Source organism: Scyliorhinus torazame, chromosome 5 (genome assembly GCF_047496885.1).
Source record: "Scyliorhinus torazame isolate Kashiwa2021f chromosome 5, sScyTor2.1, whole genome shotgun sequence".
NCBI classification, from domain to species: domain Eukaryota; kingdom Metazoa; phylum Chordata; class Chondrichthyes; order Carcharhiniformes; family Scyliorhinidae; genus Scyliorhinus; species Scyliorhinus torazame.
This window is the reverse complement of record NC_092711.1, coordinates 73,689,113-73,717,044: the sequence shown is the minus strand read 5'-3', so window position 1 is coordinate 73,717,044 and position 27,932 is coordinate 73,689,113. Positions and strand designations below refer to the sequence as shown.

The 27,932-nt window shown below is 46.9% G+C and overlaps 1 protein-coding gene, 1 long non-coding RNA gene and 1 other non-coding gene across 5 annotated transcripts; 1 reads left to right on the top strand and 2 right to left on the bottom strand.

Annotated features, from left to right (window-relative positions):
- Positions 1-788: 788 nt before the first annotated feature.
- Positions 789-2,662, bottom strand: LOC140418448 (uncharacterized). Its single transcript, XM_072501923.1, has 2 exons — positions 2,610-2,662; positions 789-2,312 (listed from the first exon to the last, which is right to left on the bottom strand). The coding sequence occupies exon 2, from the start codon at positions 2,005-2,007 to the stop codon at positions 937-939; it is 1,071 nt and encodes a 356-aa protein (XP_072358024.1). The 5' UTR covers positions 2,008-2,312; positions 2,610-2,662; the 3' UTR covers positions 789-936.
- Positions 2,663-2,803: 141 nt separating this feature from the next.
- Positions 2,804-26,826, top strand: LOC140418447 (uncharacterized). Of its 3 annotated transcripts, XR_011945046.1 has the most exons (5): positions 2,804-3,182; positions 15,004-15,110; positions 15,593-15,716; positions 18,613-19,392; positions 24,773-26,826. It is a non-coding gene; the product is annotated as an uncharacterized lncRNA (long non-coding RNA). The 3 variants fall into 3 exon arrangements; XR_011945044.1 differs by lacking the exon at positions 24,773-26,826 and having other exon boundaries at positions 2,807-3,182; positions 18,613-23,985; XR_011945045.1 differs by lacking the exons at positions 15,593-15,716; positions 24,773-26,826 and having other exon boundaries at positions 2,812-3,182; positions 18,613-23,985.
- trnak-cuu (transfer RNA lysine (anticodon CUU)) lies at positions 12,881-12,953 on the bottom strand. The gene has a single exon. It is a non-coding gene; the product is annotated as a tRNA-Lys (tRNA).
- Positions 26,827-27,932: the final 1,106 nt, after the last annotated feature.

Here is a 27,932-nt window from a genome sequence, read left to right as displayed (position 1 = left end):
AGTGAAACTGGGAATTCTTGGACACAAGCTGCAGCTCCTTCTTTATCTGGGAATGAAACTATTGTCTAATTCTCCCTGCTGTTACCAGGTTCCTGTGATGACCTCCTGCTGGTTTTTAATGCAAACGTCAACCAATCTATTTTAAGTAGGTTTCAATTCAATGAATTCATTGTGACTGTCACACAAACACATTAAAATGTTTGAGACGATTCCGATGCATTTTCAGCCTGGAAACTGAAACCAGCTGCTTTACATTCAATCGGGAACATCAGTTTTACACCAATCGCTGATTTGACAGCACAGTGGGCTAAACAGCAGGCTTGTAATGCAGATCAAGGCTAGCAGCGCGGGTTTAATTCCCGTACCGGCCTCCTCGAATAGGCGCTGGAATGCAGCGACTAGGGGCTTTTCACAGGAACTTCATTGAAGCCTACATGTATAAGCAATTATTATTATTACATTTCCAGCATTCACCATTGTTCTTCCCGACTCTGAACACAGTTGTAAAGAAGACTGCTGTTCCATGTCTAGGGGTTCTGAGATTTGGAGGAGAGCGGATGGAACATATTTCTTACACATCTCAGGATTAAGTCCACACGGGGACTTTGCTGACAGTGAAGAGTGATGAGAAAGACCAAAGTGTCATTTGTTCCTCCCAGTGTGAGCCTGGAGGACTGTGTCCAGGCTGAAGTTCTGTTCCTGCCAAATGATCCTCCCCCAGATTGTCCTTTCGCAGCTCCAGACAGGTGATGTTCAACACTCAGGTGGGAAAGACAAAAATCTGCAACAACGTTTCAAACACATTTATTCAGAATAATAAACCTCATCAGCAGATTAAGACTGTCAGAGTGAACATTATTCAGTGCTGGACATGATTAACAGCATCAATCAGGGTATAATCTAAACCTTGTAGTCGCTTGTGAAATCGCTGGTGTGTTAACAGGTGGGATGAGTGAGTAAACCCCTTTTCTTAGACATTGCAGTTGAATGGCCGCTCCCAGTGTGAACTCGATGATGTTTCAGAAGATAAGATAAATGAGAAAATTCCTTCCCACATATGGAGCAAGTGAACGGCCTCTCCCCACTGTGAACTCTCTGGTGTGTCAGCAGGTTGGATGACTGACTGAATCCCTTCCCACACATAGAGCAGGTGAACGGCCTCTCCCCAGTGTGAATTCGCTGGTGATTCAATAGGTTGGATGAACGAGTGAATCCCTTCCCACACACTGAGCAAGTGAACGGCCTCTCCTCACTGTGAACCTGCTGATGTGTCAGAAGGTTGTATGAACGTGTGAATCCCTTCCCACATTCAGAGCAGGTGAACGGTCTATCCCCTGTATGAAGTTGCTGGTGTATCAGAAGGTTGGATGAATTAATGAATCCTTTCCCACAGTCAGAGCAGGTGAATGGCCTCTCCCCAGTGTGAATTCTCTGGTGGCTCAGTAGGGCAGATGGACGGCTGAATCCTTTCCCACACACAGAGCAGGTGAATGGTCTCTCCCCAGTGTGAGCGTATTGGTGTGTTAGTAAATCCTTTTTGTTTTTAAAGCTCTTCTCACAGTCAGGACAGTTAAAAAATTTGTTATCAGTGTGAACAAGTTGATGTGTCTGCAGGTGGGATGACTGAATGAATCTTTTCCCACACAAGGAGCACGAAAACGGTCTCTCCCCAGTGTGAATACGTTGATGTGTCAGCAGATCCTTTTTACATTTAAAACTCTTCTCACAGTCAGGACATGTAAACGGTCTTTTATCAGTGTGAACAAGTTGATGAGTCACAATGTGGGATGACCGAGTGAATCCCTTCCCACACACAGGGCAGGTGAATGGCCTCTCCTCAGTGTGAACTCGCTGGTGTGTCAGAAGGTTGTATGAATGGGTGAATCCCTTCCCACAAATGGAGCAGAGGAACGGTCTCTCCCCAGTGTGACTGCGACGATGAACTTCCAGTTGTGATGGGTAACTGAATACCTTCCCACAGTCCGCACATTTCCACAGTTTCTCCATGGTGAGGGGTCTTTATGTCTCTCCCGGTTGAAGCTTTGTCCACACACAAACATGCGTTTAATGTCTCCCTGCCGTGAATGATGTGATACTTTTTTTGAGGTTGTGTAACTGGTTAAAACTCTCTCCACAGTCAGTGGACTGGAAAACTCTCATTGGGGGTGGGTCTCGGTGCTTTTGCAGTCACACTTCTCCTTCCAAATTCAAAGCCTGATGATATTCAGCTCTCAATGAATTGAGTGACTGTCAGATTTCGATGTGATGTTTGGTTTGAATTTTCTGTCGGCCAATCCTCCACTTCCAATATCCTGTAAAAGGAGTTTACAACAGTCATCACTGTCAATCCAGGGTATAAATTCTGAACAGACAATTCTAGTTTCTCTGGAACATTTTTCCCTCTCTTGTTCCCCCAAAGCTGTAAATCCCCGTCCCACACACTCTCCCTCCTCCCTGGGCTGAAATCCAAACCCATCTCACCATTTCTTTCCTCCACTCCCAGTTTTCTCCCTCCCTCTCCTCTGCCTGGGTTCAGTTCTCCAGCTCCTGTCTGCAGACTGACACTAAAACCAATGGGTCTTATTGGGGGCGGGGGGTTGGGTTCTCACCATTGTCCCCGCTCGCGACGGCTCTCACTCAGCCTCTGGAAGCCGCACTCACTGTCACTGCGGCTGCGCTCAGCCCGGAGCAGCACCGCGCATGCTCCGCACAGAGAGGCGACTTCCGGGGCGCGTTCTGGCTCCTGTGACGAAAATAGGGCGTATTCATTCTCGCCCGGCATTGCGGGTAGTCTTACCCGCCATTATTTCATTACGTTCCTCAGGGTGAGAAATTGGTTCCGGCACTTTTCATACAGTTCGGTGTTTGTACCGAATGGGGCGGCCGCATCGGTGCTCTTCTCTCTGATCGGCCCCTGTTAACGGCTGTCATCTGTTTAGGGGGCGATATGCCACAGGGCGCCTGCGCGGCCGCCATCTTTCTCAGGTGCAGCAGAGCGCATGTGCGGCCGTCGTTCACCCGGAAGCCGGAAGAGAGAATCTTGTGAATTTCTCTCCTGGATTGAGAGTGGAGTTTCTTTGGAAACTCCTTTAGAAAGAGGAGGATTTACTCACGGGAACTTCAAACCAAACATCACATCATCATCATCACTCAATTCATCAGGACCTGAATATCATTGGGAGGTAAAATGGTTTGTCTGTTCTGTCCGTGGATAAAGATTTCAGAGTGACTGGGAAATTTTAAATGACCATTCCAGGGTAAATTTGAGACTAATTATACATCACATTGGGGAAGTTAAATAATTTGCTGTTGTACTCTTATGTATGCAGGTACATTTTGAAATTACCGAATTAGCATACTTGGCAGGTCAACTGGGCAAACTGCTGACCTTCTTAGTAGTGAGAGTTACGATCCGGGATTTTGTTAGGTTTGTTGTTCCTGTTGCATTTCATTCCGCTCATCGTGTTTACAAAGTAGGTATTCGTAGAACATAGAACATTACAGCGCAGTACAGGCCCTTCGGCCCTCGATGTTGCGCCGACCTGTGAATCCACTCTAAAGCCCATCTACACTATTCCCTTATCATCCATATGTCTATCCAATGACCATTTGAATGCCCTTAGTATTGGCGAGTCCACTACTGTTGCAGGCAGGGCATTCCACGCCCTTACTACTCTGAGTAAAGAACCTACCTCTGACATCTGTCCTATATCTATCTCCCCTCAATTTAAAGCTATGTCCCCTCATGTGAGACATCACCATCCGAAGAAAAAGGCTCTCTCTGTCCACCCTATCCAATCCTCTGATCATCTTGTGTGCCTCAATTAAGTCACCTCTTAACCTTCTTCTCTCTAACGGAAACAGCTTCAAGTCCCTCAGCCTTTCCTCATAAGATCTTCCCTCCATACCAGGCAACATTCTGGTAAATCTCCTCTGCACCCTTTCCATTGCTTCCACATCCTTCCTATAATGCGGCGACCAGAATTGCACACAATACTCCAAATGCGGCCGCCCCAGAGTTTTGTACAGCTGCAACATGACCTCATGGCTCTGAAACTCAATCCCTCTACCATTAAAAGCTAACACACCGTATGCCTTCTTAACAACCCTCTCAACCTAGGTGGCAACTTTCAGGGATCTATGTACATGGACACCGAGATCGCTCTGCTCATCCACACTGCCAAGAATTTTACCATTAGCCCAATACTCTGTCTTCCTGTTATTCCTTCCAAAATGAATCACCTCACACTTTTCTGCATTAAACTCCATTTGCCACCCCTCAGCTCAGTGCTGCAGGTTACCTATGTCCCTCTGTAACTTGTAACATCCTTCCGCACGGTCCACAACTACACCGACTTTAGTGTCATCTGCAAATTTACTCACCCATCCTTCTACGCCCTCTTCACAGGTCATTTATAAAAGTGACAAACAGCAGTGGCCCCAAAACAGATCCTGATGGTACACCACTAGTAACTGGACTCCAGTCTGAAGAGTTCCCACCAACCACCATCCTTTGTCTTCTTCCAGCTAGCCGATTTCTAATCCAAACTGCTAAATCACCCTGAATCCCATGCCACCATATTTTCTGCAGTAGCCTACCATGGGGAACCTTATCAAACGCTTTACTGAAATCCATGTATACCACATCAACTGCTTTTCCCTCATCCACCTGTTTGGTCACCTTCTCAAAGAACTTAATAAGGTTTGTGAGGCACGACCTACCCTTCACAAAACCTTGTTGACTATCTCTAATCAAATTATTCCTTTCCAGATGATTATACATCCAATCTCTTATAAACCTGAGATACCCTCAATTATGACTCCGGAGAGGAGTTTGATAATACAAAGGCTTTAATTACCAGAGAACCAGACAGCTGCCGAGAAGTGTGCTCACTGCACGCTGCCTACTGAACATAACCTTATATACAGCTTCCTGGGGGCAGAGGTGGAGTCCCCCAGGGTTCCAAACCCGGTCTTAAAGGGGCCTACGCATTAAAGGTACATGTGTATACAGATATCATTCATCACAATCACCCCCTGTTTAAAAAAAATGCATAGTTCATCGGGGGTGAAGTGGAATGAAAAGTTCAGTCTTTTGGGTGGCCTGATTGCCCGTGTCGACCTTCTCAGCTCCGGCGGTGGTGCGACAGATACGGTCGTCCTCGGTGGTGGTATATCCGGGAGCACGGTTGTCTGAGCCTTTTCCCGCGTTGGAGCAGGGGGGGTATCCGCGGTGTCTAGGGTGATTGGTGCCGGCGCCGGCTGGGGGAGGGGAGGGGGGGGCGCTGTCGGAGTCGACTGCTGGTGCTGGGAGGGGAGCATCGGTGGAAGGGGGGGGCGAACCAGCGGGTGCCAGGTCTCGCAGGGAAACGGTGTCCTGCCTGCCATCGAGGTGCTCGACGTAGGCGTATTGAGGGTTTGCGTGTAGTAGTTGGACCCTCTCGACCAGTGGATCTGTCTTATGGCTCCTCGCGTGCCTCCGGAGTAGAACTGGCCCCGGAGTCGTCAGCCAACGTGGAAGCGAGACCCCAGAGGTGGACCTCCTGGGGAAGACAAACAAACGGTTGTGAGGGGTCTCGTTTGTGGCCATACAGAGGAGCGAGTGTAATGGAGTGTAGGGCATCGGGTAGGACCTCCTGCCAGCAGGCGATTGGGAGACTTCTTGACCATAGGGCTAGAAGAACAGCCTTCCAAACTGTCACGTTCTCCCTCTACACCTGCCCGTTTCCCCGCGGGTTATAGCTGGTCGTTCTGCTCGAGGCAATGCCCTTGTTTAGCAGATCTCGATGCAGCTCATCGCTCATGAACGATGTACCCCGGTCGCTGTGGATATAAGCGGGGAAACCAAACAGCGTGAAGATGCTGTGCAGTGCCTTGATTACGGAGGCCGAGGTCATATCGGGGCGGGGGACAGCGAAGGGGAAGCGGGAGAATTAATCGATGACAGTGAGGAAATAACTGTTGCGGTTGGTGGAAGGGAAGGGCCCTTTGAAGTCCACGCTTAATTGCTCAAAGGGCCCAGAGACTCGGTGAGCCTTGTCTGGCCGATAAAAGTGCGGTCTGCACTTCGCACAGATCTGGCAAGCCATGGTCATGGCCTTGACCTCCTTGGTGGAGTAAGGCAGGCTGCGGGACTTGATGAAATGGGCAAGCCGGGTGACCCCCGGGTGGCAGAGGTCATCGTGGATGGCCCGCGGACGGTCTTTCTGCGCGTTGGCGCATCTGTGGCGGGACAGGGCATCTGGGGACTCGTTGAGCTTTCCCGGATGATATGTAATATCGTACGTGTAGGTGGAGAGTTCGATCCTGCACCTCAGAATGTTATCATTCTTTATTTTGCCCCGTTATACGTTATCGAACATAAAGGCGACCGACCGTTGGTCGGTGACGAGGTCGAACCTCCTACTGGCTCGGTAGTGCCTCCAGTGCCGCACGGCCTCCACTATGGCTTGTGCCTCCTTCCCGACTGCAGAGTGTCGAATTTCCGAGGCGGTGAGCGTTCGGGAGAAGAACACTACAGGTCTGCCCGCCTGGTTGAGGGTAGCAGCCAGAGCGACGTCTGATGCGTCGCTTTCTACCTGGAAGGGAATAGTTTTGTCCACCGCGTGCATGGCGGCCTTGATGATATTGGCCTTGATACGACTGAAAGCTGACTGAGCCTCAGCCGTCAGGGGAAAAACCGTGGTCTTAATGAGTGGACGGGCTTTGTCCGCATATCTGGGGACCCACTGGGCATAATAGGAAAAGAGCCCCAGGCAACGTTTGAGTGCCTTGAGGCTACGGGGGAGGGGAAGTTCCTTCAGGGGGCGCATGCGGCCGGGGTCTGGCCCTCGGACCCCATTTTCCACGACATAGCCGAGGGTGGCTAGCTGGGTTGTGTGGAACACGCATTTCTCTTCATTGTATGTCAGATTGAGGGCCCGGGCGATCTGGAGGAACTTCCTCAGGTTTTCGTCATGGTCCTGCTGATCATGGCCACAGATGGTGACGTTGTCCAAGTACGAGTATGTAGCCCGTAAGCCGTACTGGTCCACCATTTGATCCATTGCCCTTTGTAAAACGGAGACTCCGTTTGTGACACCAAGAGGGACCCCGAGGAAGTGGAAGAGCCGACCGGCTGCTTCGAAGGCTGTATAGGGGCCGTCCTCTGGGCGGATAGGGAGTTGATGATCGGCCGATTTTAGGTCGACTGTGGAGAATACGCGATACTGGGCGACTTGGTTCACCATTTCTGCAATGCGGGGAAGTGGGTACGCATCGAGTTGCGTAACGCGGTTTATGGTCTGGCTGTAGTCCACCACCATACATTGTTTTTCTCCGGAGCGGACTACCAGTACTTGTGCCCTCCAAGAGCTGTTGCTAGCCTCTATGACCCCTTTTAGTAGCCGCTGAACCTCTGACTTGATGAAAGTCATGTCTTGGGAACTGTACCGTCGACTCCTGGTGGCGACGGGCTTACAGTCAGGGGTGAGGTCCGCGAAGAGGGGGGGGGTTGCAACTGTGAATGTCGCCAGGCTACATACCGTGAGCATGGGCAGGGGTCCGCCGAACTTCAGGGTCAGGCTTCGGTGGCTGCACTGAAAGTCCAGACCGAGCAGCAGGGCGGCGCAGAGGTGAGGGAGGGCATAAAGTTTAAAACGGGCGTATTTGGCGCCTTGGATAGCGAGGTTCGCGAAACAATACTCAGTGATTTGGACCGAATGAGACCCAGATGCGAGGGCGATAGTTTGGGAGGTGGGATTAGGTGCGCAGGGAGCAGCGTCTTACCGTGTCTGGATGGATAAAACTCTCCGTGCTCCCGGAGTCAAAAAGGCAAGGGGTGTCGCGGCCGTTGATTTGAACCTGCATCATTGAGTTTCGCAGGTGCTTTGGCCAAGATTGATAGAGCGTGATCGCTCCTAGTTGCGGGCAGTCAGAGTCCTCGGTTGAATCGGACTTGCAAAATGGCCGCCGCCGTCGGTCGCATGTTTTGAGTTTTGAAGATGGCTGCCGCCAAGATGGCCACCCCATGACTCGCACGAGTCCTACGGTGCGTCGGAAGTAGGCGTGTCTAGCCACCGCGCGGCCGCGTTGCGGGGCCTGTGGTCCCGGGAGTTCGATTTCTGGGTCCGATGAGACCTTTGGGCCCAGCCAGGCAGACCTTTGCGAAGTGCCCCTTCTTTCCGCATTCGCCGCAGATAGCGGAGCGGGCCGGGCAATGCTGGCGTGAGTGCTGGCCTTGCCCACAGAAATGGCATTGGGGGCCCCCCGGTGTGAGCGGGTCGCCACGCGGCGCAGGCCTGAAGCGTGGCCGAGTCTGGAGGGGTTCGCAAGTTCCGCGGAGTACGTGCAGAGATTTTGGTGGGCCGCTTCCAGGGAAGAGGCGAGCGTTACCGTGCCTTGGAGTTCCTTCGCTCCGTCTTCTAGGAGCCACTGCCGGATGTACGTGGATCGGATACCGGACATGAAAGCATCACGAATATGGAAGTTCATGTGGACTTTTGCCGTCACCTCTTTATGGTCGCAGTTCCTGGCGAGCTCGTTTCCCCAGAGCCCTGGCAGCAGGGCGAGAGCAAATGTCTGCCGTTTCGTACGTCGTAGCTTTCTCGATCACGGAGGATAGTGGGTGGCCCACCAGGGCATGTAGTAAGCTCAGCTTGCGAGGTCCGTCAACTTCAGTCTCTGAGGAATTCAGACAGGCCTCAAAGCACCGGAGCAGTTTTTAAAAATTTCAGTGGCTTCCGGCGACCGAGCGTCCAAATTGAGCTTCTATGGCTTTAGACCGCTGTCCATCTTGATGTAATCTGGTAATTAAATTGAGATACCCTCAATTACGACTCGGGAGAGGAGTTTGATAATACAAAGGCTTTAATTACCAGAAAACCAGACAGCTGCCGAGAAGTGTGCTCACTGCACGCTGCCTACTGAACGTAACCTTACATACAGCTTCCTGGGGGCGGAGCCGGAGTCCCCCAGGGTTCCAAACCCGGTCTTAAAGGGGCCTACGCATTAAAGGTACATGTGTATACAGATATCATTCATCACAAAACCTTTCCAAGACTTTGCCCTCAACAGAAGTAAGGCTCACTGGTCTATTGTTACCAGGGTTGTCTCTACTCCCCTTCTTGAACAAGGGGACAACATTTGCTATCCACGAATCTTCTGCCACTATTCCTGCAGACAAAGATGACTTGAAGATCAAAGCCAAAGGCTCATCAATCTCCTCCCTAGCTTCCCAGAGAATCCTAGGATAAATCCCATCCGGCCCAGGGGACTTATCTATTTTCACACTTTCCAGAATTGTTAACATCTCCTCCTTAAGAACCTCAAGTCTTTCTAGTCTAGTAGCTTGAATCTCCGTATTCTCCTCGACAACATTGTCTTTTTCCTGTGTGAATACTGCCGAAAATTATTCATTTAGCACCTCTCCTATCTCCTCGGACTCCACGCACAACTTCCCACTACTGTCCTTGACTGGCCCTACTCTTACCCTAGTCATTCTTTTATTCCTGACATATCTATAGAAAGCTTTATGGTTATCCTTGATCCTACCTGCCAAAGACTTCTCATGTCCCCTCCTGGCTCTTCTTAGCTCTCTCTTTAAGTCCTTCCTAGCTAACTTGTAACTCTCGAGCGCCCTAACTGAACCTTCATGTCTCATCTTTACATAAGCCGCCTCCTTCCTCTTGACAAGTGTTTTGACTGCTTTAGTAAACCACGGTTCCCTCACTTGACCACTTCCTCCCTGCCTGACAGGTACATACATATCAAGGACACGCAGTAGCTGTTCCTTGAACAAGCTCCACATTTGAATTGTGCCCATCCCCTGCAGTTTTCCACTCCATCCCATGCATCCTAAGTCTTGTCTCATCGCATCATAATTGCCTTTCCCCCAGATATAACTCTTGCCCTGCGGCATATACCTATCCCTTTCCAGCACTAAAGTAAACGTAATCGAATTGTGGTCACTATCACCAAAGTGCTCACCTACCTCCAAATCTAACACCTGTCCTGGTTCATTACCCAGTACCAAATCCAATATGGCCTCGCCTCTCGTTGGCCTATCTACATGCTGTGTCAGGAAACCCTCCTGCACACATTGGACAAAAACTGACCCATCTAAAGTACTTGAACGATAGCGTTTCTAGTCAATATTTGGAAAGTTAAAGTCCCCCATAACAACTACCCTGTTGCTTTCGCTCCTATCCAGAATCATCTTTGCAATCCTTTCCTCTACATCTCTGGAACTTTTTGGAGGCCTATAGAAAACCCCTAACAGGGTGACCTCTCCTTTCCTGTTTCTAACCTCAGCCCATACTACCTCAGTAGACGAGTCCTCATCAAACGCCGTTTCTGCCACCGTAATACTGTCCTTGACTAACAATGCCACCCCTCCCCCTCTTTTACCACCTTCCCTGAGCTTACTGAAATATCTAAACCCCGGCACCTGCAACAACCATTCCTGTTCCTGCTCTATCCATGTCTCCGAAATGGCCACAACATCGAAGTCCCAGGTACCAACCCATGCAGCAAGTTCACCCACCTTATTCCGGATGCTCCTGGCATTGAAGGAGACACACTTTAAACCAGCTTCCTGCCTGCTGGTACACTCCTGCAACTTTGAAACCTTACTCATGACCTCACTACTCTCAACCTCCTGTAAACTGGAGCTACAATTCAGGTTCCCAATCCCCTGCTGAACTAGTTTAAACCCTCCCGAAGAACATTAGCAAATTTCTCCCCAGGATATTGGTACCCCTCTGGTCCAGGTGTAGACCATCTCGTTTGTAGAGGTCCCACCGACCCCAGAATGAGCCCCAATTATCCAGAAATCTGAAACCCTCCCTCCTGCACCATGCCTGTAGCCACGTGTTCAACTCCTCTCTCTCCCTATTCCTCGTCTCGCTTGCACGTGGCACGGGTAACAACCCAGAGATAATAACTCTGTTTGCCTTAGATCTAAGTTTCCATCCTAGCTCCCTGAATTCCTGCCTTACATCCCTATCCCTTTTCCTACCTATGTCGTTGGTACCTATGTGGACCACGACTTGGGGCTGCTCCCCCTCCCCCTTAAGGATCCCGAAAACACGATCCGAGACATCACGGACCCTGCCACCTGGGAGCCGACACAAATCACGAGTCTCTCTCGTTCCCACAGAATCTCCTATCTATCCCCCTAACTATGGAATCTCCAATGACTAATGCTCTATTCCTCTCCCCCCTTCCCTTCTGAGCAACAGGGGCAGACTCTGTGCCAGAGACCTCTACCCCATGGCTTACCCCTGGTACGTCTCCCCCCCCCCCCCCCCAACAGTATCCAAAGCGGTATACTTGTTACTAAGGGGAACGACCACAGGGGATCCCTGTACTGACTGCTTCTTCCCAGCCCCTCTCACCATCACCCATCTATCTTTATTCTTTGGAGTATCTACATCCCTGAAGCTTCTATCTCTAACCACCTCTGCCTCCCGAATAATACGAAGTTCATCCAGCTCCAGTTCCCTAACGTGGTTTCTGAGGAGCTGGAGATGAGTGCCCAGATGAAATCAGCAGGGACACTGACGGCATCCCTCACCTCAAACATTCTGCAGGAGGAACATTGCACTGCCTTCCCTGCCATCCCCTCTAGATAAAAAAAGAAAAAGAAAGAAAGTGCTTACCTGTTATTCACTCTGCCCCTTAGTTTAAAGGAGGTGGAAGGGTGGGGTCACTACAAGTGTAGTGTCTAGGGTTTAGAAACTGCCCAACTTAAATACAGGTAAAAATAAAACACTTAACCAGCACCCACTGCGCCCCACACAAAAACAGCAATCAGCTGTTATGGGCCTGCGCAAACAATTTAAATCTTTACTACTTACCCAGCAGTCACTCAGTCCTCACTCCGACTGGGTTCAGCTGGAAACTCCCTACAGTAAGTTTTTAAAAAAAAAAATTACTTCCCTTCTCAGGAAGCACTCACTCAGTGAAGGTCTACTGCCCTCTGCTGGATGCTTGCCTTCACTTGAACAGCTAGGGTCTCTTGCACAGGTACACCTTCAAGTTACAGTGACCACAATGCACGTATGTAAATTTCCCCCACAACAGCCAATCAGCAGCTCCACTCTACTGCCCTCTGCAGATTGTGGTCTGTAGATTTTTAAGTTATATCAATTCAAATGTCTATCTAAATACTTTTTAAATGTTATGAGGGTTTGTCCCATTATTTCAGGCAGCATGTCACAGATCCTCACCACCCTCTAAACCTCCTAGTCCTTCACTAAATCTCTGCCTCCTTTTATATGTATCCCTTAATCAAAGGGATTCGGACCTTCCTATCCAATCTATTTAGATCCCTCAGAAATTTTAAAAATATATAAATTTATATTTTTTTCCAATTGAGGGGCAATTTAATTTTGCCAAGCCTCCTACCCTGCACATATTTGGGTTGTGGGGGTGAAACCCACGCACACAATGGGAGAATGTGCAAACTCCTTACAGACTGTGACCCAGGGCCAGGATCGACCCCGCGTCCCCAGCACGCACGCACACAACCACTGTGCCACCATGATCCCCCAGAATTTTATACCTTTAGAATAATCTTTACTATTATCACAAGTAGGTTTACATTAACACTGCAATGAAGTTACTGTAAAAATCCCCGGAACCACAATCGAGCACCTATTCAGGTACACAGAGGGAGAAATCAGAATATCCAATTCACCTAACAAGCACGTCGATCGGGACTTGTGGGAGGGAACCCATACAGAGACTGGGAGAATGTGTAGACTCTGCGCAGACAGTGTCCCAAGTGGGAATTGAACCCCGGGACCCTGGCACTGTGAAGCAACAGTGCTAGCCACTGTGCTACCGTGCCGTCCATAAAACAGTTGAGCTCAATGTTCTCAGATTAAAGAAGCTGAAGCGCCCAACGTGGGTCTTGAACCCACGGCCCTGGGATTAAGACTCCCATGCTCTGCCGACTGAGCCAGCCAGGCTGCTTTCCATAATTTCATTTTGGTCTCCCCTCAGCCTTTTCTGTTCCAAAGAAAACAGCCCCAGTTTATCCAAACTTTCCTCTGAGCAAACATTGTCAATTTCAGGTCAATGATCTTAAATCCCCTCTGTGCTCTCTCTGGTGCAATCTTCCTCTACAGGAATCTAGCTCTGGCCTAACTAGTCCTGTCCTGCCATTTATCATGTAATCCTTTGCCTTGTTTTCCCTCCAGCTTTCTTCCTCACTATCAAGTGTTCAATCATTTTTGTGTCACAGGTAAACTTCTTCCACATGTTCCTACATTTACTTTCAAATCAATGATGTAAACCAGGAGTGAAGGGCCCAGTACTGATTCCTTTGAAACCGGCACTGGAAACAGCCCTTTTATTTTCTCTATTCTTTATGGGATGTGAGTGTCACGGGCAAACCAGCTTGGTTGCCCATTTCTAATTGTCCTTAAACTGAGTGGCTTGCTAGGCAATTCAGAATTAACCACATTTCAGTGAGTTGGCCAAATCCGGTAACGCCGGTGCAGACTCGATGGGCCGAATGGTCTCCTTCTGCACTGTAGATTCTATGATTAATTCCGACCTTGGGTCACTGTCTCTGTGGAGTTTGCCTGCGCCTGCATAGATTTCCTTTCTGGGTGCTCTGGTTTCCTCCCACAGTCCAAAAATGTGCAGATTAGGTGGATTGGCTGTGCTAAATTGTCCCCTGCAAGTGTTACGTGGATAGGGTGGGGAATTCGCCATGGTAGCGTGCTCTTTCAGAGGGTTGCCACAGACTCGATGGGCCGAATGGCCTCCTGCTACACTGAGGGGATTCTATGATTCTCCATTGGACCCAATGATATATTCACTCACACACTGCAGCCTGACTCTTATTATTGGAACAGACACTGTGTTTGTTCCTCTCAAAGTGAGTGAACACTTTGCTGTTTCTCCTCTGGGCCCCATCTCCACTATTATTGTCTGATTGTCCCACTGAGACTCTCACTGTTATTATTGGACAATCAGCGAGTCAGCCTGAGCCTGTGGCCGCTCTCACCATCTGTAACCGTCACAATGTCCGGGTGATTGACGGCAGCTCTGGACCAATAGAAGGTGGAGGGGCAGGACTGGAGGACGAGAGCGCTGGTCCTCCAACCAATGAATGAGTGGCGGGGCCCGCTGCGATTGAAGCATGCGCTGTGTGGGTAATGGCAATGCAGAAGGGCTGTGTCTTCAGATCCGAAATTGGTGCGAGGCGATTAACAATATGGAGGGAGCGAGAGATCGTGGGGGTGGGCGGAAACGTCGTGTAAAGCTGTTGTAAGCCGCAAACCTCGGAAAAGAGTTTAAGATTGTTTATAAATATGAGAAATGCCAATAAAAAGTTTTTTTTTTTAAAAGGAAAAGAGTTTAAGGTACCCAGTTTGTACTGAGCGGAGCTACGGCTCCTCATGTTCGGCTCGGGTTAACGGCCGCCATCTTTATTGGATGTGCATCAGGGCGCACGCGCGTTTGTCATCTTTGTAGGGGGCGATGTTTCAGTGAGTGGGAGGAGCTTGTTCCTCATTGTTCAGAATGGAGGCAACTTGTCCATCAAACTGGATTAGTCTTTGAGTCCCAATGTCTTATTGATGATGCAAAGCGGTGGCAGAGATGGAAAGGAAGCCAATCCTGGTCTCTGGATGTCACTGTCTCATTGGATGTCCTGTCCCATGTGTCGAAAGCTCTGAGGCTCTGTTCAGTCACACAAAGACCCAGGGCAGAAACTCACAACCCTGAGTCAACATCACCCTAAAATCAGGGGACTGCTGATGATGAGGGCAGTGTGCAGCGGTGAGGGGGAGCGGGAGGGCATGAGCGGTCATCCTGGACCAGGGAGCAGGAGGAGAGAATGTGGTGAATTTCTATCCTGGACTGATAGTGATTAATTTTGGAAACTCCTTTTACAGGGATTAGTCGGGGTAGATTTACACACCGCAAATTCAAACCGGGAGAAATATTTATCTTTCCAGAATTTTATTTCTGGACTGACAGTGATGCCTTTGTAAACTTCTTTCACAGGGGCTTAGAAAGGGATTCGCAGACAGGAAACTCACAACCTATCCTCACATCAAATTCTGACAGCACCATTCGAGTTATCAGGACCTGGAGGTTATCAACCTTTGTGTGTAAGCATTGAGTTCAGATCATTATCACTCACTGTGTAAAATTTCTTCCTCATATCCCCCCTGTAGATCTTGCTCATAATCTTAAATCTGTGTCCCATAATCCTTTTACAATCTACTGATGGGAACAGATTTCTTTATCCTTTGCCGGGTTTGCTGTGGTCGTTTCCGGTGCCTGGGTCGTGCTGGGTGGTTCGTCCAGATTTCACTCCATTTTTCTGTGTTTATAGTGGCCGAATGGGCTTGTACCAGTCCATTTTTGGATCCAGTTCACAATTGAAGTTCGCTCCAAGAATTAATTGATGTGTATCCCGGTCTGAGATAGGTCCCAACAATTTAATTTTAAAATGACACATCGTCCCAGTTAGGGGCATAGACATTCACCAGCACCACCAATGTACCCGCCAGTAACCCACTGACCACCATGTATCTCCCATTAGTGTCCGCAATGACCCTAGTGACCCCTTTATTGATTAAAATTGCAGCATATCGAGCCCTTCCGTCAAAGCCCGAGTGAAACACTTGGCTCACCCCTCCGCATCTGGTCGGATCTCTAACCTGCAAGTGAGTCTCCTGCAAGAACACCACACCAGCATTTAGAATCTTCAGGTGAGTGAAAACCCTTGACCTTCACTGGTTCACCCAATTCCTTTACGGTCCAGGTGACCAGCCCTGAATTAGGGGATCACCCCCCCCGCCCCTCCCATCACGGTAGCATTGTGGATAGCACAATTGCTTCACAGCTCCAGGGTCCCAGGTTCGATTCGGCACTGTCTGTGCGGAGTCTGCACATCCTCCCCGTGGGTTTCCTCCGGGTGCTCCGGTTTCCTCCCACAGTCCAAAGATGTGCAGGTTAGGTGGAGTGGCCATGCTAAATTGCCCTTAGTGTCCAAAATTGTCCTTAGTGTTGGGTGGGGTTACTGGGTTGTGGGGATAGGGTGGAGGTGTTGACCTTGGGTAGGGTGCTCTTTCCAAGAGCCGGTGCAGACTTGATGGGCCGAATGACCTCCTTCTGCACTGTAAAATTCTATGAAAATCACGGAATCAGCCATTTCCACTGTGAGGGACTATCCAGCAAATCTTCAAAAAGTACAGGCATAGGGTCCACCCAAGATGACTGCCATACCCCTATCCTCAGAGTAAATCAAAAACAGTTCTATAGTCATCATCAGTGAGCTACCACATTCCCCCCATGCCCCCATTTCCCACCAACGCCCCAGCTAGACACACAAATTGAAATCAAACCCACTCCCCAGGCTCTGACCCAGAAGCTAAGCTTGCCGAACCAGCCAAAACTGGTTCACCGGCTGCAGCTTTACCCACCCCCCCTTCTCACTCTCATTCACCAGCTTACTGCTGCCGGGGCAGCTCTCTTAGGACACCAAGAAAAGCAAAACAACAATATTACCCACTTCGAGGGTAAAACATATTTCGGAATGCAGTCCCTTACTAGATCTAGTTTCCAACGGGCCCGTCTCTCTCTCTCCTCTCTCTCCCTCCTATCTCTCTTGCCCCATAAGTGGAAAAAAATAATTGGGTACTCTAGATTTATTTTAAAAAAGAAAATCTTTACCTACGGACAGAACAGACAAACATTTTGTCTTCCACATTCACAGGCCAATGATATTCAGGTCCTGATGAATGAAGTGACTTAAGTCTTGATGTGAAGTTTGATTTGAGTTTCCATCTGGTTAACCGAGGACCGGGGTTTGATCCCGGCCCGGGTCACTGCCCGTACAGAGTTTGCATATTCTCCCCGTGTCTGTGTGGGACTCACCCCTACAATCCAAAAAGATGTGCAGGTCGATGAATTGGCCTCGCAAAGATTACGCCTCAATTGGGGGAAAAATATTGGGTACTCTTTTTTTTAAAAAAACAACAACTTTTAATTAAAAATAAACAAAAGACATCACTGTCAATCCAGGGTAGAAATTCTAAACAGACAATTCTAGTTTCTCTTGAACATTTGTTCCTCTCTTGTTCCCCCAAAGCTGTAAATCCCCGTCCCACACACTCTCCCTCCTCCCTGGGCTGAAATCCAAACCCATCTCACCATCTGCACCATTTCTTTCCTCCACTCCCAGTTTTCTCCCTCCCTCTCCTCTGCCTGGGTTCAGTTCTCCAGCTCCTGTCTGCAGACTGACAATAAAATCAATGGGTGTTATTGGGGGGTTTGGGGTCTCCAGGGGGTGTTTGTGAATTCTTCCCTCCCGCCTGCCAGGGTTTCCTTCCTTGCCAGAGATCAGAGTCCTCATTGATGCTTTGAGCCCAACCTGGAACCACGCTAAATTGCCCCTTAATTGGGGAAAAGAATTACATGAAGGTTAGCGGCTGCACAAAGTGTTTCCATCTCCTCCCACCCATCTCCTTAACAGGTTGACGCATTTATTTGACTGACTAAAAGGATGGTCTCTGGCAGCACAGTGGTTAGCACTGCTGCCTCACAACACCAAGGACCCGGTTCGATCCTGGCCCCAGGTCACTGTCTGTGCGGAGTTTGCACATTCTCCCCGTGTTTGTGTGGGTCTCAGCTCCACAACCCAAAGATGTGCAGGGTAGGTGGAATGGCGACGCTAAATTGCACCTTAATTGCAAAAAAAAAATTGGTTATTCTAAATTTATTTCAAAAAAGGGTTGTCTCTTTCCTCATGTTCACAATTAAAGGGGTGGGTTCCCCAGGAGATGGCTGGCATTTCAGGGCAATTAAATTAATAATGGACAGGGATATGTCCAGTGTTGTTACATGGTACAGATTAGATATATTATTTACCGTTGTGTAATAAAGTAAATGTAATATTTTTCACTTTGTAATATAAGACTGTAGCTACGTTATAGATTTCCAGTCGTCTCTTCCCTCAGGGGGTTGTTAGTCTTTGGATTTCTCTTCCATAGGGACCAGTTGTATCTGGGGGTCATTGAATATATTGAAGCACAAGTTTGACAGATATTTTATTGACAATGGAGTTAAGGGTTATGGGGAACAGGTAGGAAAATAGAGAGAAAGCTGAGATGAGGAGGGATTTCTTCACTCGAGGATGTGGTGAAGCTTTGGAATTCTCTACCCCAGAGGAATGTGCAGCCTCAGTCATCAGGTATGTTCAAGACAAATATTGCTAGGATTCTAGATATTGAAGATATCGAGGGATATGGGGACCATGTGGGAAAATGGTGCTGAAGTAGATCGGCCAAGGATCTCAATGAATGGTTGAGTAGACTTGGTGGGCCGAATGGCCTACTCTTGCTCCTATTATAATCTCTGTGTCCTGGTCAGGAAGCAGTGAGCTGAGCTCTGATCTGTCAATCAACATGAATCAGCACCTGCAGGAGAGTTGGGAGGGTGAATATTAGATACAGCAGAGTGAGAATGGAGTGAGATTGTGCGGGATGGAGATTTACAGCTTTTGGAGAACAATAGAGGAAATTACATTTCATACGAACTAGAATTGTCTGTTCTGAGTTTCTATCCTGTACTAACAATGATGACTTTTGCTAATTGTTTTCAAAGGATATTGGAAGAGGAGGAATTATAGACAGAAATCTCAAAGGTCACGTCTCGATGTGACAAACTCAATCGATTCCTCCTGAACTGAATATCCTCAGCGAGAAGGCAAAATATTTGTCCGATCTGTTGGCTTCAAAAGATTTTAAACGTGAGTGTGACTGGAAAAGCACCGAGACCCACAGAACACACACCCGAGTGAGAGTGTTCCATTGAACTGACTGTGGAAAGAGCTTTAACTAGTTACACAGCCTGAAAAAACATCGCACCATTCACAGTGAGGAGAGACAGTGCACATGTTCTGTGTGTGGACAAGGCTTCCACTGATTGTTCAATCTGGAGAGACACCAGGAGACCCAAAACATGGAGAAACCGTGGAAATGTGGGGACTGTGGGAAGGGATTCAGAGTCCCATCTCGGCTGGAGTCTCATCGACGCAGTCACACTGGGGAGAGGCCATTCACCTGCTCTGTGTGTGGGAAGGGATTTGCTCAGTTATCCACCCTCCAGTCACACCAGCGAGTTCACACTGAAGAGAGGCCATTCACCTGCTCTCAGTGTGGGAAGGGATTCAGTGATTCAGCCGCCCTGCAGAGACACCAGCGAATTCACACTGGCGAGCGGCCGTTCATCTGTTCTGTGTGTGGGAAGGGATTCAGTGATTCATCCAACCTGCGGGAACATCAGCGAATTCACACTGGGGAGAGGCCATTCACCTGCTCCCTCTGTGGGAAGGGATTCACACATTCATCCAATCTGCAGAAACATCAGCGAGTTCACACTGGGGTGAGACCATTCCCCTGCTCCCTCTGTGGGAAGGGATTCACACAGCTATCCAGCATGCAGAAACATCAGCGAGTTCACACTGGGGAGAGGCCATTCACCTGCTGTCAGTGTGGGAAGGGATTCACACAGTTATCCAGTCTGCAGAGACATCAGCGAGTTCACACTGGGGAGAAGCCATTCACCTGCTCCCTCTGTGGGAATGGATTCACACAGTTATCCATCCTGCAGACACACCAGCGAGTTCACACTGGGGAGAGGCCATTCACCTGCTCTTAGTGTGGGAAGGGATGACATAGAAAATAGGAGCAGGAAGAGGCCATTTGTCCCTTCGCGCCTGCTCTGCCATTCATTATGATCATGGCTTATCATCCAACTCTTTTCACAGCAACTTCATTGCAGTGTGAATGCAAGCCTACTTGTGACAATAAAGATTATTCTTCTTAAGATGTGCAGCGTAGGTGAAATGGCCACGCTAAATTGCCTCTTAATTGGAAAAAAGAATTGGGTATTTTAAATTTTTAAAAAAATCATTAATCTGTCTTCTGAACATCTGGGCTCCTAGCACCGATCCCTGCAGTACCCCACTAGTCAGTGCCTGCCACTTTGAAAAAGACCATTAATTCCTACTCTTTGTTTCCTGTCTGCCAACCAGTTTCTTGTGCATCTCAATGCACTACCCGTAATCCCGTGTGCTTTAATTTTACACACTAATCTCTTGTGAGTGATTTTGTCAAACGCCACCTGAAAGTCCAAATATACCACATCCACTTGCTCCCCCTTGTCAACTCTACCAGTTACACCCTCAAAGAATTCCAGTCAATTTCGTCAAGCATGATTTCCCCTTCATAAATCCATGCTGACTCTGTCCGATCCTGCCACTGGTTTCTAAGTGCTTTGCTATAAAATCTTTGATAATGGATTCTAGAATTTTTCCCACTGCTGATGTCAGGCTTACTGATCTATAATTCCCTGTTTTCTCTCTCATTTTAAATAGTGGTGTTACATAAGCCACCCTCCAATCTGCAGGAACTGCTTCAGAGTCTATAGAAGGTGACACCAATGCATCCATTATTTCTAGAGCCACTTCCCTCAGTACTTTGGGATGCAGATTATCAGGCCCTGGGGATTTATCGGCCTTCAATCCCATAAATTTCCCCAACACCATTTCTTTACTAATATTGATCTCCTTCAGTTCCTCCCTCTCACTAAATCCTGCGTTCCCCAACATTTCTGGTATCTGATTTGTGCCCTCATTTGTGAAGACAGAACCAAATTATGTATTTATTTGCTCACCCATTTCTTTGTCCCCTATTATACATTCCACTGTTTCTGGCTGAAAGGAACCTAAATGTGTCTTCACCAATCTTTTTCTCTTCATGTACCCATAGGAACTTTTACAATCAGCCTAATTTCCTGTATTCGGCCATTCCCAACATCACCACTGCAGTTTTGGGGTCTCTTTACTAATTTATTTCCCCCTTAGTGTTTCTGAGCTCTACCCATACAGATTCCACATTGTCGGAGCTAATATCCTTCCTCACTATTGCATTAATTTCCTCTTTAACCAGCACTGCCTCACCACTTCCTTTTCCTTTTTGTCTGTCCTTCCTAAATACTGAATATATTCAATTCCCATCCCTGGTCATCCTGCAGCCATGTCTCCATAATCCCGATTATCTCACACCCGTTTATGTCTATTTGCGCGATTCACTCGGTTATGCCATCTGCAGTCACACCAGGGAGTTCATACTGGGAGAGGCCGTTCACCTGCTCTCAATGTGCAAAGGGATTTTGTAATTCATCGCACTCCCTGAGACACCAACAAGTTCACAACTGATTACAGGGATTGGATTCTGCTGTTATTGTTTCTGTTCTCAATTACATCCAGGACTGCAGTTTGTTCATTCTGTTGGTCAATGGGGATGGTCAGAGGGTTTCTTTCTGCTGGACTGGCCGGTCTCACAACTTCGCCTCTAGTGGGCTGATTCTCTCTGAGCCTTCTTGCGAATATCTGGTTGCACATTTCATAGATCATAGAATTTACAGTGCAGAAGGAGGCCATTCGGCCCATCGAGTCGAGTCTGCACCGGCTCTTGGAAAGAGCACCCTACCCAAGGTCCACAGCTCCACCCTATCCCCAGAACCCAGTAACCCCACCCAACTCTAAGGGCAATTTTGGACACTATGGGCAATTTAGTATGACCAATCCACCTAACCCGCACATCTTTGGACTGTGGGAGGAAACCCAAGCACCCGGAGGAAACCCACGCGCACACTGGGAGGATGTGCAGACTCCGCACAGACAGTGACCCAAGTCAGGAATCGAACCTGGGACCCTGGAGCTGTAAAGCAATTGTGCTAACCATAATGCTACCGTGCTGCCCTTTCACAAGGGGTGAAAGGGGGTTTGGAGGTTGGAAGATGTTTCATTGCCATTTCTGTTTAGAAACCCCAAAAAGCATGCCACATTGCCATGACGATGGGCTATGGTGGTTACATGGTTCTTTTTTTTTTAATGTAGAGTACCCAATTCATTTTTTCCAATTAAGGGGCAATTTAGCGTGGCCAATCCACCTAGCCTGCACATCTTTGGGTTGTAGGGGTGAACCCACGCAAATACGAGGAGAATGTGCAAACTCCACACAGACAATGACCCAGAGCTGGGATTGAACCTGGGACCTCGGCTCCGTGAGGCAGCAGGGCTAACCCACTGCGCCACCGTGATGCCCGATGGTTCTTTTGTTTAAGTTATCTTGATGCTTCTCACAGAATATCAGGGTCTGAGGGGCATGTTGTCTGAGGTGCACTGGGAAACTACATTAAATAGTATGGTGGGAGACAGGCAATCACTAATATTTAAGGAATTATTACAGATTTACACGGGGATCGGTTAGCTCAGTTGGCTGGATGGCTGGTTTGTGCTGCGTGACACCAACAGCACACGTTAAATTCCCATACCGGCTGAGATTATCCATGGTCGGTGTCAGTATTTATATTCCACATGATCCTCCACCCACCCCTCTATATTTCCCCCATCAGCATCTCCTATTCTTTCTCCCTCATGTATGTATCTAGGTTTCCGTTCAATGTATTCATGCTGTTCACCTCAACCACTCGCTGTGGAGTGAGTTCCACATTCTCACCACTCGCTGGGTAAAGAGGTTTCTGCTGAAAGTCCTATTGGATTATTGAATCCCTTCATAATCTTAAAGATAACATCAGGTCACCCATCAGTCTTCTCTTTTCCAGAAAAAAGCAGCCCCAGCCTTTCCTGAGTGTTAAATGCTCTCAGTTCTGTATATTATGAATCTTGCACTTTATCCAATGCCTTTATTTCCTTTTTCTAAATGGAGATCACCAATGTTGACAGTGCTCCCAGTGTAGTCTAACCCTGGTTCTAAACAAGTTGAACATTTCGTCCGTACTTTTCAATTCTATCCCTCTAGAATGGAACCCTATAGATGAACCCCACACTTTATGAAGGATGTGAAGTTCTTAGAGGGGGTGTAGAGGACATTTACAATAAAAATAATGTCACAAGTAGGCTTACATTAACGCTCTATTGAAGTTACTGTGAAAATCCCCTAGTTGCCACACTCCGGAGCCTGTTCTGGTTCACCGAGAGAGAATTCAGAATGTCCAATTCACCTAACCACATCTTTCGGGACTTGTGGGAGAAAATTGGAGCACCCGGAGGAAACTCACCCAAACACGGGGACACTCAGACTCCGCACCGACAGTGACCCAAACCGGGAATCGAACCTGTGTAGAAGCCAGGTATTTCTAATACAACTAGTATAGGTAAAAGATAGCTGTTTAAACATAAATATTTAGCCCCAGTTTTAAATACCCATTTAAAAATGAGAATTTCAGCACCCATAACCTCAGGTCATCTCAAAACATATAGCTTCAATAGATACATGAAACAGCATAATTCCATCATAGATTAAAACAGCACAGTTGCAAGACAATTTGACACTATGCTTGTGCTGCTGTCAAGGACAAGGGCTGAATTCCATGGCAACGAGGTGACAAGACTCCAGTAACTAAAGCTCTATAGTTCTCTTTTCAGGCCATTAGTGATTACAGCGTGAACCACATTCCATAGCTTATAAGGCCGAAACATTTTAATGGATAAAACATTGAATCAAATATATATTTGATTCCAGCTTTCTCGACATGAAGTCTCCATTGTTACATTAGCCAAGCTAGCTTAATTAGATGATTTAAGACAGATATGGAAGGGTATAACTGAAACGTTTCCCCCCGCCATTTTAGTCTGTCTGTCTGTCTTTGTAGTGATGTAGTGTTTTAGTGTGTTTCTGTAGTAGTGTTTAGTGTGTTTTTGGAGTGTAGTTTTGGAGAGTGTTTTTGAAGTCTTGACGTTTAGTTTTAGTTTAGCTCTCTCTCTCTCTTTTTCATGCTTCATTTCCAGACTTTGACCTTTTAAAAGTTACTTTCGAGCTGTCTGCCTAAGCAAGAAGATAATGTCTTGATTCTCTGAAAGCTTCAAATTGTCTACGAATTGCCTTTTAAATGACTTTCAAATTGTAATCAATAGAAGAAAAATAAAACAATTTTTTTTAACTTACATTTCTGCTGAGTCCCAGTAATCGCAAAGTGCTACTGGTAACCGAATAGTAGGAATACTATAAATTCCTTCAACTTTACACAGTCGAATAATACTAGGAATCTAACAACTTGTCGTAGTTCGGCAGGATAAGATCCTTCAAATAAGAATCTTTCAACCTGGGACCCTGGAACTGTCAAGCAACAGTGCTAACCATCGTGCTAGAATGGCACCAGAGAGAAGGGACTCCAGTCAGTTTGAGAGACTGGAGCAGCTGAATTTCTCTCCTGAGATCACAGCATCTGGAGGGTGGGGAATGGGGCCATGAAATGAAATGATATGAAAATTGCTTATTGTCACAAGTAGGCTTCAACGAAGTTACTGTGAAAAGCCCCTAGTCGCCACATTCCGGCGCCTGTTCGGGGAGGCTGGTATGGGAATTGAACCGTGCTGCTGGCCTGCTTGGTCTGCTTTAAAAGCCAGCGATTTAGCCCAGTGTGCTAAACCAGCCCTTTGAGAACATGTCGGCTCTCTGTGGAGCAAGCCAGTCTGTCCATTGCCCCGTTCTATCCCCAAATCCCTGTCGGTTATTTCTCTCCGTGCCTGTCCAATTTCTTATTGAAATCCTTCCGTCATCTCTGCATCTCCTCCCCTCATAGGCAGTAGGTTCCAGGTTGTTACCACTCCCTTTCCTTGTACACAAGGCTGCTCGAGCACAGAGGAGTCTATTTGGCCCATTTTTCCCGTGCCAGCTCTTTGTACAGTGACCCATTTAACCCCGTAGTTCGACTATTTTGTTTTCTTTTTCAGAATGTACCAAATTCCCTTTTGGAAGTTGCAGTCCAATGAGATTCTGGCACCATGTATGGACAGTGCATTCCAAATCACAACAACTCGCCGTGCTTTACAATAAATAATTGTGCCTATGGTGTGTCTGGAGTTTAACAGAGTATTCGAAATGGTGTCAATGAAGTGGTTATTACACAAAATTAAGACTCAACCTTCATCAATAAATTGGTGAGGACACCAAGTGTAATATATCCTCGTTTGTGGACAATTAGAACAAATGTACATTTCTATGAAACTTCTCACTTCCACTGGACCTCCTAAAGTGTTTTAAAGCCAATGGAGTTGTCGTCTTTAAAATCTTTCCTACTTTGAGACTGTGAAGAAAACAACTTTACAACTCTGTTTCGATAAAAATAACTTTGTCTTTATTGACCAAAGTCTGCAGGCAGTATGGCTACAGTTTGAAGAGAGAGAGAGCAGTTAAAGCAAAACTGCTCATTCCTTCTCAAGCTCGCAAAGACATGGAGAAAACGTTCAATATTTATACAAAAGCTGTATCATTTTACAAAAACAGACCTTGTTCACAAATGTAATCAGTAGTGAGAGATCAGTAGTAAGGAATCAATACAGTCATAACTTCTGACCAAACATGTTGTCATGGAAAGACCCTGACTCGGCTTATTTGCAGTATTTTGTCTTTAGAGGGTTTAAGACGTGGTCCTATTTTGCTTTTACCTCTGCCCTCATGATGCCTTGACACAGATGGACCTAGGTCATGAGGAGGTTGTGTTATTAGGACATTCCTAGATCGTGACTTTGTTATCAGGTTTTACTAGGCACTATTTTCCCTCTTCTGGCCTTGTATGATACGATTATGTGGATTCTTAGCTTTGTCTAGTTTGTCAGGGTCTGGTCTTGGCAATAGCTGACACAGCTTTCTTATACATGGTTACATAAGTTGGCTATTTTTCCCACCATGCTATTGCTGAGTTTGTACACTTTCACAGAGTACTTTTGAAACATATTCACTGTTGTAATGTAGGAAGCTGGAAGTGCGCATGTGTACTCACATTTAGTTTTAAAATTGTTATTTTCATTATAAAAAATAAATTTAGAGTACCCAATTCAGTTTTTCCAATTTAGCGTGGCCAATCCACCTACCCTGCACATCATTGTGATGTGGGGGTGAGACCAACAAAACCACGGGAAGAATGTGCAAACTCCACACGGCAGTGACGCAGGGTGGGGATCGAACCTAGGACCTCGGTGCCGTGAGGCAGCAGTGCTAACCATTGTGCCACCTTGTTGCCCGTAAATTATTATTTTCAAAGTGTATTCACAGGCCTTAGTAATAAGGTCAAGGAAGCCATTTTATACCTCTAACATGTGCTTTCTGCAGCCATTTCGCCTTCTGTACCTTTTCTATATTAACTATGTATTGATTTCATCGCAAAAAAAAATAATGAAATTCAAGTTTATTCAAAAGTGAATATTGATTATGATTAGTGAATTGTTGTATTGGGTAATTATACTGCAAAGATTAGATCTTTATTTTTAAAAATAACACGATCAACCAAAATGTTTCGAGAAACTGCAGAGCTATCAGAATTTGTTTGAAAAAATAAATTACTTGATAATTTCGAGAAGTTACGAGATGTGGTGATAATAATAGTAATCACTTATTATCACAAGTAGGCTTCAATGAAGTTACTGTGAAAAGCCCCTAGACGCCACATTCCGGCACCTGTTCAGGGAGGCTGGTACGGGAATTGAACTCACGCTGCTGGCCTTGTTCTGCATTACAAGCCAGCTGTTTAGCCCACTGTGCTAAGCCAGCCCCTGATAAGCCTGTATATAATATTACATGTACTCAGCAGTGTGACCTCCCACCAGTAGTTGGCATCAGTCAGGTGACACTGGCTACCAGCAGAAGGTTGTCAGGCGTACACAAAACCAGTCGCACATAAGGGTAGTTCCAAGAGAGTCTAATGTAGCTCTGTGATAACAGTCTGTGTAGCATTCTGATTGTTACCTTACCACGTGTACATTAATAAATCATCGTTCTGGCTAATTCACCAGCAGTTCAGTAGAATCATTGCAAGACAAGATCACAGAACACAACACGAGACACCATATTCTGCCAAGAATATGTGCGCTAGGCATTGGAATGGTATTGTTACTGGGTGAGTAAACCGGAGACCCAGGTTAATGCTCTGGGGATCAGGGATCGAATCTGCCTATGACAGATGCTGAAATTGAATAAAAGTCTTGAATTAAAAGTCTAATGATAACACTCTTGATTGTTGTGAAAACTCACCTGGTTCACTAAAATCCTTCAAGAAATCCGCTCTCCTTATGTGGCCTGGCCTACACGTGACTCCAGATCCACAGCAATGTTGTGGTTGATTTGTAAGTGCCCTCTGAAATAGCCTCACAAGACACGCAGTTCAAGGGCAATTGGAATGAACAGAAAATGCTGGCCCCGCCAGTGACCCGCACCTCCCAGAAATGAATAATTTTTAAGAAGGCTCATTGTTCAATCTTAAGGCGAGTAAGAAACTGTCTCTTTGATTGGAATTGATTTATTGTCACGTGTACCGTGGTACAGTGAAAAGTATTGTTCTGTGTACAGTCCAGACAGATCGTTCCATACATGAAAAAACAAAGTGCGGATCTTGGCAGTTTGCTCAGTTCACAAAATCTACGTCTACAAAGCCATTAAATTCTTAAGATTTTAATCAGCCTCCGAAACATATCCAGACAGCTCATATAGACAGACACAAACGATACTGTAACTGAATTAGAGGAAATGGCAGAGATTTAACTGAACCACATTTTTGAAAAATTCGGCCTTAATGACAGAGAAACAGGAAAAGCCACTCAGGGAGATGAGGAAATCCAGGCTCAGTACGGATTTGCTGTCACCCCTCCTTTCTTATACATGAACGGGATTTAGGCTGCATAATGTTTCACACCAAAACACAGAGGGGTCAAATCTAAGCAACACACAATTCACTTCCATTTAACTATATTTGACTTTGTTTAAAAGCTGACTGTGGTCAAACTGAACAAAGATTCATGCGACTTCTGTTACCCAGTGAAACGCTTTCTTTTCTTGGTCAGTCATGTTTGCAATTTAATTCAATGGTGTATATTTCAGAGTTTATTCAGGGTGAAGATT

What these genes read in the sequence shown, in the direction of transcription:
- LOC140418448 (XM_072501923.1), bottom strand. Translation starts at nt 2,007, where the DNA reads ATGGAGAAACTGTGGAAATGTGCGGACTGTGGGAAGGTATTCAGTTAC.